General features: G+C 37.5%; 1 protein-coding gene across 23 annotated transcripts in view; it reads right to left on the bottom strand.

Moving 5' to 3' along the window:
- Srpk2 (SRSF protein kinase 2) overlaps window positions 1-15,309 on the bottom strand; it is a 235,226-nt gene that overhangs the window by 33,441 nt on the left and 186,476 nt on the right. For all 23 annotated transcript variants that reach the window (XM_021253945.2, XM_004839697.4, XM_087206521.1 and 20 more), the window contains 4 exons: window positions 10,302-10,410; window positions 9,436-9,523; window positions 9,049-9,136; window positions 6,200-6,306 (listed from right to left, as the gene is read on the bottom strand). In XM_021253945.2, the coding sequence (XP_021109604.1) occupies window positions 6,200-6,306; window positions 9,049-9,136; window positions 9,436-9,523; window positions 10,302-10,410 (392 nt within the window). The remainder of the gene's footprint in view (window positions 1-6,199; window positions 6,307-9,048; window positions 9,137-9,435; window positions 9,524-10,301; window positions 10,411-15,309) is intronic.

Raw genomic sequence — 15,309 nt, 5'->3', positions numbered from 1 at the left:
GTGGTAAAATTTCTTTCTGAGTCATTGACATCAGAGAAAGGTCAGCTATCTTATAAATAGGGGAACATAATTTCTTCCTTCATTTAAGAAAAAAAAAATCAACCAACCACAATACTTCAGGACCACCTAATATGGGAAAGAAGATACAAAAGGATGTGGAATACAGAACACATGATTCCTGAATCCAAGGGGACTGACTACACCACCTCACAAGGCTGAGAAGATTTGATAGCTAGTTTGTAAACTCATGATGAATGCTTTGTATGTACTTATATAATTTAGGTCCTCATTAATCTTTACAATAAAGCTACAAATTGTGCATTATTTTACAAATAAGGAAACAGGCTCAGTAAAATGGCACAAAAAAGAAGTGCCAAAGCTAGCACTTGAAATCAAATTTGTTGCATACCCTGTACTTTGTCCTATTCAAATGGTTTGGAAAGAGGGAATTCTGCCTACAGGGGACATTTGATAAAGTTCAGACATTTCACAAGTCCAGAGACATCTAGGAGACAAAGGTCCAGGATGCTGCTCAATACCTTACAATGTACAAGACAGGTATCCTCAACAAAGACTTATCCAGTTGAAAATGTCAACTGTGCCAAGATTGAGACTATCTGGCCTATACTACATAAAATATCTCATTGAGCTGGTGGATCAAATGTGGGCTGCAGACATCCCACAGAAGAAAGGAACATCACTCTCAACTGGGGTAGTGAGTGGCCGCTGTCAAAGACGATTTTTGGTTTAACCTTTAAAATGTGGGTACAGAAGAAATGATGAGAACCAGGTATAGCGACACATGCCTATAATCCCAGGGCTATGGGACAGGATCCTAAACTGGATCCCAGCCTGGACAACCTAGTGACTCAGTGAAGACTGCCTCAAAATAAAACATTTTTACAAAGAAAAGTAGCTCAGTGCAAAGATCCTGGGTTCAATCACCAGAATCACACACAAAAAAGCACTTTCAACAGCCCAAGGTAAAAAAAATTATAAAAGATGTGGAAATAAAAAATGGCAAGGTGCATTTAGGAATCAAGATGTTCATCATTAAGTACTTTCTCTAAGCTACAAACAAAATGAAAAAGTAAAAACTTACAAATAAAAATTCTGGTAAATCTGTATGTGCTTATAACTGCTTGGGACATCTGTGAATATTCATAAACTCAGAAGGGATACGGGTACCTGAAGGACATAAATATTTTTGTGAGGGAAAATATGGGCTGATACCAGATGATAAAAGACCTTAAACAAGTTCTCTGGAAGAAGTGATTTAAATTCTATTGAACACAGGCCCAGTACCATTTCAATATTCTACACTGTTTGGCAAAAAAAAAAAAGACGAATGGATGAGCTCTCAAGTTAAGACTATTTGGGTTTCAATTCCTTTCCAGTACTTAGTACTTTTTAAGTTATTTCCTCACTAGGGGCAAATTACCGAGCCTTCTCTTCAGTCTCCTCTTCCATAAAATCAGGAAACTAATAATACCTATTGTATAGGGATGTTGTAAGGATTCAGTGAATTAAACTATGTCAAGCTGTATTCTCATTGCTGGGACAAAATACCCAACACATCCACAACTTACGAAGAAGTTTATTTTGGCTCACGGTTTCAGAGGGTTCAGTCCATGCTTGGCTAGCTCCAAGGCAGAAATGGCACAGTGGCAGGACACCATGGAACAAGGCTACACAACTCATGGTAGCCGTGAAGGAGTGGGGGAACAGTACAAGCAACAGATCTACCCTCTAAAGGCACATCCCTAGTGACCTACCTCCAACCAGGCCCACCTACTAATAGCATATTCAGCTATGAACATCAGTGGATGAATCCACCAATAAGCATACACCCCAAGATCCAATCACCTCCTCAATAATCTCTACATCCAGTCAAACTGACAGTAAAGATTAACTGACAGACAAGTATTCAGATCCATACCTAGAACAGAGTAAACAGTGAGTATTTCATAAATATTTATATTAGTATCTCTTCATATGTTCACAATAATCTCATTAGGAAGGTCTCACTGTTATTTCCAATTCACTGACAATGAAATTTTGGCATAAAGAGGTTCATCAACATGGACAAAATCCTTTGGCTCCAGCAGGATAAATGTGACTCCAAACCCAAGCTGTTCATCACTCCTTATACTGCTTCATGAAGGCAAATAACGTTAAGCTTTAGCAAACAGGCATTGGAAAGCCAGCAAAGGTTTCTAAATGGGGAATATGAATTATGAAAGCAATGCTTTATTTAAGGTAACTGGCAATGGAAAAGAGGACAAACTGGAATAGGATGGGCTGCTCACAGGGAGAGTAGAGAGAGGCCTAAGAAAAGGTACTGGCAGGAGGAGATAAGGCCTGAACTAAGGATGGAGGCCCTGAAAACATAGAAAACATTAAGAGTAAAAGACAACATAGAAGAGTTCAATGGCTTGGGTGCCTTGTGATGAATGCCAAGTGACAGCACAGATAATTAAATCATGGTCAAGTATACCTGGTTTTTAAGGGGAAGATGGCCAATAGAGAAGAATATTGAAAGAACTGGCCTACTCTGTTCTGAGAAATTATATAATTGTGTAGGTCTACCAATAAAAGATCTTCCCAGTTTGATCCCTGGTACCAAAAAAAAAAAAAAATAGATTAGGCTGGGGATTTAGCTCAGTGGTTCTGGCGCCTGCCTTGCAAGCGCAAGGTCCTGAGTTCGATCCCTGGTACCAAAAAAACAAAACAAAACAAAAAAAAGATCTTCCCAATACTACTCAGGAGTCAGAAATATCGAGCCCACAGGCTGAATCAAAGGAATGAAGTTGAAACACATGTATGCAGATTCTTGGCTGAGATATGTAACAATTTATTATAAGAAATTTCTAAATAAGCTTAGAAAAATTCCACATTTCATATTTTTCTTACATATAGATGGATACATACATTCCCCCAAAATAAAGCAAATTCCATTAACATGGCATATAAGAACAAAGTGCAGGCCACGTGACAAAATCAAAATTTAATTGTGAAATTCTTGTGGAACCAATCAAAACTTCAGCCCTCACAAAGAACAGGCTATGTGAGTTCAGTCAGGATAATACTGTTACACTCTGAAGTTCCATGAAAGTCTCCGCATTCTATCTTTTGGTTTACCATCTCTTCAGTTGCTAAGAATGGTTAGATTTTATTTTTCCATTCTGAAATGTAATAAACACCAACTGTTCATCTATAAGTTCACCTTCCTACACTGCCATGTTGAAGGTGGGATGCGGCCAAGCACCTACGGCAGTACCAGACACTGTTGAAAACTGGTTTAGATGGGCTCTGGTGAATGACGGAGCCTGTGTGAAATGCAGACGGGCAGCTACTTCTAAAGTACATTTTCTGAATATGTAAACCCTTTAATATTACATGATCAAGTTTTGTTTTGTTTTGTTTTTTGAGGCAGGGTCTCCCTTTGTAATTCAGGCTGGCACTGAACTCACTATGTAGCCCAAGCTGGCCTCGAACTTGCAGCGATTCTCCTGCCTCAGCCTCCTGAGTGCTGAGATTACAGGTGCTCGCCACGACACCTGGCCACATGATCAAGTTTTGTGGGGATTTTTTTTGGTACCGGGGATCAAACTCAGGTCCTTGCACTTGCACAGCAGGCAGCGAAACCACTGAGCTAAATCCCCGGCCCCTACATGATCAAGTTTTAACAAAAATGGAGTACTACTCAGCCATAAAAAATGAGAAATTACAGACATTTATAGCTAAATGGATACATATTGAGGCAATACTCTTAAGTGAAATAAACAGGACACACATGTGTAAATACCAAATAGTTTTTCTAGTGTAAGAAACTGAAAGTATAAATAAGGATTAAAAGATATAATAGATAATGTGAAACAGGAAGAAAAGGGGCAAAGTGGAAGGGGTAGGGGAAAGGAAAGAAGGGAATGGAATTAATATGAGAAAATGAAAAAAATGGAAACAAAGTCTTTGTAAATAGGGAGGGGTGGAGGGGTTGAAGGGAGGGCAGGGGAATGGGGAAGAAATAAGAACCAAGAGAGATTATGTAAAGGTGCAAATTTCCAACGATGAATGTCATTATATTGTATACCTTAAATGTACCAATAAAATTAATTGTTTTTACAAAAAGACTTTTAGATCCCTCAGTTGGTTCTTTTACATAAAAAAAAAAGTTTTAGAGTTACCACTAAAAGCTATGAATACCTAAGCACCATCTGGAGATAGAATAACTGATTACTATATTAATTTCATCTCACCACGTATCCTCTTCTACATTAAAACTATTGTTTCACTGGAGATGACCCTATGTTAAAATAATGAATGAATGAAAATGCTATTGCCTAAAATCTAAAAGGGAACAGGTATATTATTAAAGTAAACCACACACGTTTAATAAGCATGTACCTACTCCAAGCATGTCATGAAATAGTATCTCAGTCCAACTGAGATAAGCCAAGACAGCCAGCCTTCCCCTACCCACCAGCCTGTCCTCAAGTAACACCTGTAATGTTGGAGGACAAGTTGTCAATCTGCAGCCAGAAGGACAAAGATAACTGAGGAACAGAAAGGCAAGCTAAAGAAAGTTATGTACTCACAATTTCAAAAGTATAATCTAGGATGCTTTCACTATGCAAATTTGAGCTTTGAAACTTTTATACAATGAGTTTGTTAGGAAGACTCATTTTTAGATACCTATCTCGTGAACTGACAAATCTTTATAGGTGAACCATTGTGATTCTTTTCCTATTTAAATATTCTAGGCCAATGCCTAAGTTTTGCGTCTGAAATCCCCAGATGGGCCTAGTCCAAGCTCTAGACCTGACATATGAGAGGGGCTTCTAACCACCTAGCCCTCTTCTCAAGCAAACCAAGCAACTTCCATGACATTGTCCGTGATAATCAACCATGATACCATAACAGGTAATCTAGACTAAGTCATCTCTGCAAATTTCCTAATTGAGGAAGTACAAGAAATAAATAGAATGCAGACATACATATTTCATGCACAAAACAATCTGGCAAACATTGCTAATTATATCTCCCATCTATGCATATTTTCATTCGACCAACACCTACTAAAGCATCTTTGCTAAACCAGTCCGTGAGGATTTTCTTTCAGAAGGCAGCTGAGTAAAGCACACACACTACACACACATCTAATACAATACTCTATATAACCTCAATTTATGTAGATATATTTCAATCCAACTGATAGAAGCCAATGTAGAGAGCCTTTCTCTCTGCAGCCCTCCTCTCTCATGATTCCAGGCTTATTCCCCTAATTTCGCTGAGGTATAATTAAAAATAAAAACTGAGGGGCTGGGGATTTAGCTCAGTGGTTTTGCTGCTTGCTGCACAAGCACAAGGAACCAAGTTCGATCCTCAGTACCAAAAAAATAAAAAATAAAAATAAAAACTGAATACATTTACTGTGTAATGTGTGATGTGGTGATGTATTTATTCATTATATAATGATTACTGTAAATGAATTAACCTATCCTTTATCTCAGCTCTTTTTTGTGTATTGTGATAAAATATATGATTTCTGCAAATTTCATGTATACAATACAGGGGTTCTTTTTTGTTTTTTCTGTTGTTGTTTTCTGAGACAAGGACTCATTATATAATTCAGACTGGCCTTGAACTCACTAGGTAAGCCCAGGCTGGCCTTGAACTTGCAGTAATCCTCCTGTCTCAGCCTCCTAAATGCTGGGATTATAGGTGTGCACTACCATATCTGGCTTTATAATACAGTATTATTAGTACAGTCACCATTCTGTCCATTAGTTTCCCTAAATTTATTCCCCATAAAACTGAATCTGTAAGCAACTCAAAATATTTTTGATTTCCACTCTATCCAAAGATACTAAGAAAATAATTAAAAATGAGCAATTTATTTATTTATTTACTATTTCTAAGGAACTAAGAGGGATGTTTTGTAATAAGTATAAGGGATATAACAATTTCTGAGTATACTTCATCTCTTACCTTAAAAAAGACAGATATGTCAAAAGAAATGTGTGCCAGACATTCACACTGTTTCCTTTACGAGATGGCATGATACACCATTAAATATATATCAGTATAAAGCTGATTTAGTAACAGTTCAAAATGTTATTCATTCATGTCCACACAAGTCCACACTGAAAGGCTAGCCATTTGGGTAATGGGAGGGGGGCTGCCTCAGAACCCTTACCTGTCGAATGATACTCTTCACACAACGTACTGGGAGGCCCTGATAGTTGGACTTGATGATCCACTTGAGGAGATGGTGGCCAAGCACTTCAAAGACCATGCACACATCTGGGACTGGGTTAAGGACCATCTGTGGATTCATTTCTAGGAATGAGGCACATACTAAAAGCAGCATCATGTGTGTCACGTGCAAAACATTTATTTCTTTGCAAAAAACTATTATCAATACTATCAATAATACCCAAAGTAGTCACTTGCTGTATCTCACCTAATTAGAAAGAACCGATGTTTTTTACTAAGTACTTACTGTATCCCCCATATTATTTTAAAAATCACTTTAGGAAATCTGCAATGACCCCCACTGTGGAAGCAAGGAGAGTGTGCCTCAGAGGGACCACCAGTGACCAAGGCAGATCTTGGCCCATACTGAGCTACATTCCCATCCCTCTCCACACATCTCTTAGCACAGCCTGAGCAGACACTGTAATAATAAAAACTCAAGAATCTGGAATTCTTTAAAATTTTTTAAAAGTCAGTTTTTACATCACTGAGATAGGGTTGACATACAAATGTTGTTCATATTTAATGCATACACCTTGACACATTTGGGGATCAGCATATACCTATGAAAAATCACCAGCATCAAGGTGACTGCAGCGTTCAAAGGATCTAGAATCACATCTCAAAGAGGTAACTGAAGGCCCATGCTCAACAGACTGTCTCAGAGCTTCAGCATGGACACATGCACAGAATAGTTTGAAAATTACAGACATTATCTCCACTCTCCAATTGTGCTCTCTGCTACAAGCTTTATGTCCTGGGATACTTTCTCTCTCTTGTTCGCCCTTTGGCATTACCCTTTGTCAACCCCTCAGGCAGAGGAAGGGGAAGGATAAGGTAGAAACTCCTTACCACTACTGCTCGATCACTAGCTCCTCGGTCCCTCAAAACCAGTAGGCACTACAACAACTTAGCAGAAGAATCAAAAGCTATTCTCTTGCAAGAGAAAGTCATGAGATGCCTCTGCTCTGTCTTCTAGCTAGACACATTTCTTTTAAAACAGGACCTAGAATCAGGACTAAGGCTATTTTTGTAAAGGCAAGCAGAGCACCTAAGCTGATAGCTGATCAAGAAACTCATCTTTCAAGAACTCATTAATTTCCATTAGGGTAATTTCTTTTTGACAAAGCAAACAATGTCATATTCCAACAGAAAAGAGTAAAGGTAAGCTGGGCATTGTGGTACACACCTGTAAGCCCAGCACTCAGGAGGCTCAGGCAGGAAGATCGCTGTGAGTTTGAGGCCAGCCTGGGCCACATACTGAGTTGAAGGCAAGCCTGAACTACAGGGAGATCCTGTCTCAAAACACCAAAAAAAGCCAGACGTGGTGACACACGTCTGTAATCCCAGCACTCAGGAGGCTGAGGCAGGAGGATTGCCATGAGTTCAAGGCCAGTGTGGGTTACATAGTGAGTTTGAGGTGAGCCCAAACTACATAGAGAGATTAAAAAACAAAAACAAAAGAGCTAAAAACAAAATAAAATTAAAACTCACGATTAATTTTATATAAAAAAGAGCAAATATGTAAATTAAACAATTTAATAATAAATTACACAAAGTTGAGCTGATACAGACTTAGGAGAAAGAGGATTGATAAGAATCTTATTTTTTGAAATGTGATTCTATAAAAGTCAATTTTGTGATTAAGAAAATGAAGTGTATATGACATCAATATATTATTAATTTTATGGGGGTTTTTTTCTAATTAGTCTACTACAGACTAGTATAGGATTGCAAGTTTGAGATCAGGCTGGACAACCCTGTCTTAAAAAATAAAAATGGCTAGGGTATAGCTCAGTGGTAGAGGGCACCAGGGCTTGATTCCTAGAATCACTAAAAGAAAATCTGTAGTTTTTCAAGATGCACACTGACATCCATACAGGTAGAAGAACATGACATCTGGGATTTGTTTTACAATAATTCAGCAAAAGAGAAAGAATAGAGAATTATAGCCAAATCATCATAATTTTTTAATTTTGGTGGCAAATTTACATAAAATTACTGTACTATACTACTTTTACATGACTGAAACTTTTCATAATAAAAGTGTTAATAAAAAACAATGGAGAACTCTTCCATTTGCCAACTAGTATAGAAAATAACATCACTTTACTTTTACCAGGCTTTTGGAAAGTGAACAAACTGGGAGTGAAATAATAAAACCAGGGGGCAAGTAGTGTGGCTCAGGGGAAGAGCACCTGCCTAGAATGCTTGAGGCCTCCCTAGGTTCCATCTCCAGCACTGAAGCAAGGGCGCACACAAGCGTGCTTGGGGGGGGCGGGGATGGGGACCTGGATTTCAGCATTCACCTAGCAGAAAGATGATTCTTTGCAGGACACTTATTTAAAAGACTCAGTTGTATTATCCTGGAAGTAGAATGCAGAGTTATTAGGACTAGTCAGTACTAATAGTACTTAAAGTGCAATTTGGGGAAGATGGCATCAACAGAACATTTTTCCTTTTATTGAGTCAACAAATACTTTACCTCATACATGCTTTGCAGCCACAGTGCCCTGGTGCACTGGTTTTTAAAAGTTTAAAGCACAGAGAAGTACTGGTATACACTTCTACCTTCACAGCACAAATTTCATCTTAATTACTGACAAAAGGTCAGTAATTAATTCCACCTAAAATTAAGCCACTCTAGGTGCCCTATTTTATAAGACTTCTTAATGATCCTAGAAGCCTTATGTAGAGGGGATACGAAGTTCACAGGAGCTTTAAATAATCCTGTTTGGTTTTTACAGTAAAAAGAAAAATACACTATAATTCAGCCATCAAGAAGGATACGTATTCCATTCATGCCTGAAATCTTGAAGTCATCAATGAGCTGTACCACCATGTCTTTGTTTGGGTCATTGGGATCACTTTCTCGAACCTATGCAAAGAAAAATGAATATAAGATCAGAAGAATTTAAAATGCAAACTCTTTTCTATTATACCAATCCACAAAGTGGTAGTTTTCAAATAAAAGAATTAGTATTTGAACCTATAAAAATTCTTTGGGGGGGTGTGTGACTGGGGATCAAACTCAGGACTTTGCACTTGTGAGGAAGGTGCAGTGCCACTGAGCTAAATCCCCGGCCCTTCTCCTTTATTTTAACCCAAAAAAGCCCTCTATAAAATTGGTCATTTATTTTTATTATAGCATTCATTCACATTTTTTGTAGTACTTACACATTTGAGCAATTTTATTTCATCCAAGGCTGTCTCTGTGTAATGCTGGGCACTTTTTACAACTTTCATTGCAACAAATCTTTTCCCCCTTTAAAAAAAAAAAAGCATAGTTATTTATATCACTAGCCAAAAAAGTGATGTTATAATGAGGTCTCTGCAATAAAGAGACTTTAAATAAGTTTTCCTTTGAAATACTACTTTTCAAATATGGGGATCACAATTTAAAACAGAGTGTCCACGGGGCAAGACAATCTTGTTTTTGTTGTTTTTATTTTATTCTAATTAAAGTAGATTATAAAAGTGTTTGCGTTACCACACAGAGAAAGGAAAAGTGTTCTAACACTTTTGTTTCAATTCATACATCACACAAATATACATGGATATATGTACCTAGCAGCAAGATGTTTATTACTATGGGTGATAGCTTTTAAATAACATCACAGAACACTGATTTGGAAAAGCTATACATTATTGATTTTAATCTGAATGTTTTTCTGACATGAACTACTAAAAAAGAAATTGTCCTCATGAAAAGCAATTTCAAGGAATAAGATTCAGAAATAAATCGAGCGCTTGGGAGGCTGAGACAGGAGGATCACCATTAGTTCAAGACTAGCCTGAACTACAGAGTGAGATTGCTTCAAAAAAGAAAGAAAGAAAGAAAACCCACAAGAGAGTACATATTTTTAAATACCTGAGCAAATAAACTTGAAACTAAAGCGGGGCGGGGATTAGCTGAGGTAGGCCTGTGCTAAGTGGCACTTTACATGCCCAACGAAGGCGGAATGATTCTCAGCAATATCTCCTTAGGAACCAGATGATGAACTATGTCAGAATCAAGTGCAGAAATGACAAAGAACACTTACTGCATATCCCAGCACAGCCAGACAGTAGAGAAGTGCCCCCATCCTAGCTTTCTAATGACATGATATCGACCATTGAAGAGGTCTCCAATTTTCACTGGATGATAGCCACCTGAGGGGGGGACGGGGAGAAAAGCAATACATTTCATTTCTTCGTCAATTCTCGATGTCATTAAAGAAAGCTCTAAAATAACAGAACCAGATTAACATGTTTAAAATATTACATTTCTTCAGGATTATCTTTCATTAGGAGAAAAATATTCTATGAATTCCCATTAGGCTTTTTGTTTAATAAATTTGAAATGGGCTACACTTGGTGACACATGACTGCAATTCCAGTGCCAAAGAGGCTGAGGCAGGAGGACTGCAGTGATTTCAAGGCCAGCCTGAACCACACAGGGAGACCCTGTCTCAAAAAACCAATCAATCAATAAAACTTAACACATTCCTGGCAGCTTGAACCACCAGTGATACGTGCATGACTGTCCCATCAGGCAGCTTGTACCACTGATGGTACAAATGGATCTAATAACTTTTATTGTTCTTTTTACTAATTAATAAAAAGCCACTCAATGGGACAGTCATGCATATACCACCGGTGGATCAAGCCCACCTGACAGCAAGACATACAAATTACAGTCCTGTCATGAACTCGTTGAAAAGGCAACAAATCATCTGCACTTCATAACAGTAATTTGTGATTCTTAAGTTGAGTTGTGTACACGCACACTGTGTATACACTTAAAATATTTTTCCTTGAAATGTTAAACTCAAATCTTTTTTGCATGTGTACTAGAAAACTTACCACATTAAAGGATATTTACTCCACATAATTTTGCATACAGTAGTAGTTTATGTATAACCAATTAGGAATTGTATAAGATATATATTAATTTATCCTTCAACTGGCCTTTTTCTCTCATCACCTTCTTCCAACCAGAAACTGCCTAGAAACTAGCTTTAGAAATGAAGAAACTGGTTGGGGAACAAGAGCAGGCACCACTAAGGCAGACTCTCAGGGAGGTGCCTGCTGACATCTGCCTAAAAAGACCTTTAATTCTGCAATTTTAAGTAGGCTATAAAAACACAACATTATACTATTTTTCCAAAATGCAAAAGAAATGATATAAAAGGACAGGATATTAGCAATGGATAGAATATCACCTTTAATCTTATTATTTACACTTTATTCAAATTTACTCAAGGTTTTCCAAAACAATAATTTTTTACTTCAGAAATAGATTTTTCATTCTTTTAATTTAACACATATTGCTTTTTTATGTAAAGAGGTCCCCCCTCCCCCCTTTCCCCTCTCATTTGATTGATTTTTGGAGTAGGACTTGAACCCAGAACTTTTCCACATGCCAGACAGGCACTCTACTAGCTGACCTACTCCAGCCACTATTTCTTGTTTTTTCTAATCTGCAGAATTTTTATAAATCACTCAAGAAAGATACAGATGGTTCATGTTTAATGTTGAGAGGCTCAAATCAGGCACAGGAACTATCTATACTACATCTTTCATATATTTGTGTAACTCCTAGAGGGCTCTGAGTCATAGTTTAATTTACATTGTGGTGGATTAATGAGGGAGAAAGTTGACCAAATAATGAGTTTCTAAGATTTTTACTATCTTATCACCACCACATTTGGTCTTCCTAGATTAAATCTCAAAGTCTAACCATATTTTAGAATAGAGATATTAACTATGAGAGAAAATTAGAAATAAAATATAGCAAATTATTAAAACTTACTACTTAACTTCAATTCCCTAAGTAATTAAAAGAAATGGGCTTTGAGTTTCTTGTGCAGTTTCTTTTTCTAGTACAGTTTGAAAACATTAAAATGAACACTGAAAAGGAGGAAAAGGAAGCTAACATTTCTCAATTATGAATTAGGAACACCACGCAATGCACTTTATTTTCAAATCTATGCTCCATGAAACAAAAGTAAACTTTCATATATTTCAGATTTTCCACAGGAAAGCAGGGGAGAAGGAAGGAAGAAGTCAGAAGTATAAAGTTAAAGCTAAGCACATTTCTTGACCGTAAGCCTAATATTTTAACACACTGTATGAACCTAAAGAGCTTAGAGTATATGTTTCATACTCCATACATATCTGCTCAGGAAACTCCTTCTCCAGGGACCCAGTTACATTTTGTGCTTTTTTAATTTATTTTTTTATTTTTGGTACCGGGGATTGAGCTCTGAACCTTGCAAAGTGGATGGCATTCTTTCTGCATTGCTGGAGAGGGCTCCAAGTGCCCTGGCTTCAGGGCTGGAAACCAGATGTGCCTCCAAAGCCTGTGGGCTACCCACCATTTTTAGAGAACTGGTGTGTTATGTCCTGGTGTTAGTACATAAGGGAACACTGGATGGCTTAATTAAAAGCTATGTGATACTTAAGTGCATATTATTGCTAAAATTAACATCTCTAGATTTTAAAAAATTTAATTATGCATAAAGAGAAGAAACCCATCACTATTATATACTTGGGGTTCAAATACTCAAACAGCCAGAATGTGTACTTGTGTGCAAAAACAGAAGAGCACCATCTGCACTGTATTCACAGGAGAAATGCAGTAGCTCTTCTTCTCTATGGGCTTTGAAAGTTGAATAGAAACAAATTATTAGTAGAGTCCAGTATCTCTGGAGCTTACAGGCAGTTAGAACACTGTCTCTCAAAGCCAACTACAAGGGGATGGGGATCTAGCTCAGTGGTGCCACCGCCTGCCTTGCAAATGCAAGGTCCTGAGTTCAATGCCTGATACCACAAAAAAAAAAAAAAAGAAAAAAAAAAGCCAACTACACAAGAGGAGCACAGAAGTAATCTTTTAAAAACAACTGAAAAAAAGAAAACATTTAACACACTTTAAATTTTGAAAATGACATATACATTCTATGCATTCCCATACCCCAGCTCCTAAATTTCTATAGAAACAAGAGTTTCTCATTTCTTTCACTCCCCTCTCACAGAATGGTAACCTTGAAAAAGGTCATCTCCTCTAACACTCATGCAGCCAACAAAGGATTATGTCCCCACACAGTAAGCTGACAACAACCTCACCAATACCCAGGGAATATGAGAAAACGGGGACTCCACCAACTCCACAAGAAACACCTCCAATCCCCTCCACATTGTCATGATACCTGCGGTGCACCTAGGAGAATTGTAGTTGAGCTTTAACTATACTCTATATACTATACTATACTTTCTTCTCTCTCTCTCTCATATATATATTATATATATATATGGTGTATACTATACTATATAATAAGATTCCAAAGATGCTAATTCTAAAACTTTTCTCCAAAAGATAAAGACAACTCCAAGCCAGGCATGATGGTACAGAGCTGTAATCCCAGGTACTCAGGAGACTGAGGCAGGAGAGTCACAACTTCAACACTAGTCTGGGCAACTTAACAAGACCCTCTCTCAAAATTAAAAAATAATAAGGGCCGGGAATTTAACTCAGTGGTTCTGCCACCTGCCTCACAAGCGCAAGGTCCTGACTTCAATCCTTGGTACAATCAATCAATCAATCAATCAGACTGAGGATGTACTTAAGTACTCCCTGTGCTCAATCCTGAGTACAACAACAACCACAAAAACAACAACAAAGAAGACACTTTTCCTTGCCCAGTAAAAAGATAAATTCTACTCATAAGACTAAATCAAAAGTTTAGAACTCCATGATAAACAATAGGCATGATTTTCAGCAAATTCTATATTTATTTTCCACTGAAAATAATATTAAATACTGTCCATATTTTTGCTGATACTAGTTTCTCCAGCCTCTAATTATGGGCTTTATTTACATAACCACCCAAAGCTTTCAAAAGGTTGAGAAAAGATTTCGGAATCATCTTTAACACAACCTTTAAAAAGGAAATGGTAGTTAAAAAGAAGCTTGTTCACAGTAAAATAATGGACACATTTTGTCTCTGAAGATTTCAATACCCTCTCCCTCCAAAAATTGAAGGATAAAAACCCACTAAGAATATGGAAGATTTGAACACATTAACGACTAAAGACACAATTGACTTTTACAGAGTAACACTCTTTTCAAGTACACACTATTGATTTACCAAGATAGAGCTATAAAACAAGTCTCAACAGAAAACAGGCAGATTCAAGCCACCCAATGTTCTCACGCCACATGTAATTAAATTTGAGGGGCCGGGGATTTAGCTCAGTGGCTCCAGTGCCTGCCTCACAAGAGCAAGGTCCCAAGTTCAATCCCTGGTACCAAAAAAAAAAAAAACATCGGGTCGAGGATTTAGCTCAGTGGTTTCAATGCCTGCTATGCAAGCGCAAGGACCCAAGTTCGATCCCCCGTACATAAATAAATAAATAAATAAATAATTAAATTTGAGGCCAATAAAGAGAAAATATACCAGAATTTGGAAACTAAGTAAACATACTTTATAATAATCCAGGGGCTAAAGAATACAGAAAATATTTTTCACAAGATAAACATTAAAATGCAACATATCAATTTGTGAAACACTGTTAAACAGTAGGTAGAGGGAAACAAAGTACTAAACAGCTTTTTGTTAGAAGAGGATCTCTAACCAGTTTCTACTATGAGAAACTAGAAAAAGAGCAAATATAACCCAAAGTAAACAAAAGAAAACAATGATGGTATGAGTGGGAAACAGTAAAATAAAAAGCATTAAGACAACAGAGAAAAATCAGTGAAAGGTAAAGCTGATTCTGTGTTTGGTTTTATTTTGTTCTGTTTTATTTTGGGGGGTACCAGGGATTGAACTCGGGACCTTGCGCTTGCGAGGCAGGTGGTGGAACCATTGAGCTAAATCCCCGGCCCTGTTCTGTTTTATTTTTTGAGACAGAGTCTCATTATGTAGTTCAGATTGGCCTTGAACTCAGTATGTAGCCCAGGCTGGCCTTGAACTCACAGTGATCCTCCTGCCTCAGTCTCCCAAGTGCTAGGATTACAGGCATGCACCACCACACCCAGCAAAAGCTGATTCTTTGAGAAAAGAAAAA

Source organism: Heterocephalus glaber, unplaced genomic scaffold, assembly GCF_053883595.1.
Source record: "Heterocephalus glaber isolate CG9 unplaced genomic scaffold, H.glaber_assembly_v1.0 deba00000676, whole genome shotgun sequence".
NCBI classification, from domain to species: Eukaryota; Metazoa; Chordata; class Mammalia; order Rodentia; family Bathyergidae; genus Heterocephalus; species Heterocephalus glaber.
The sequence above is the reverse complement of the archived record's forward strand: the minus strand, read 5'-3'. Positions and strand labels throughout refer to the sequence as shown.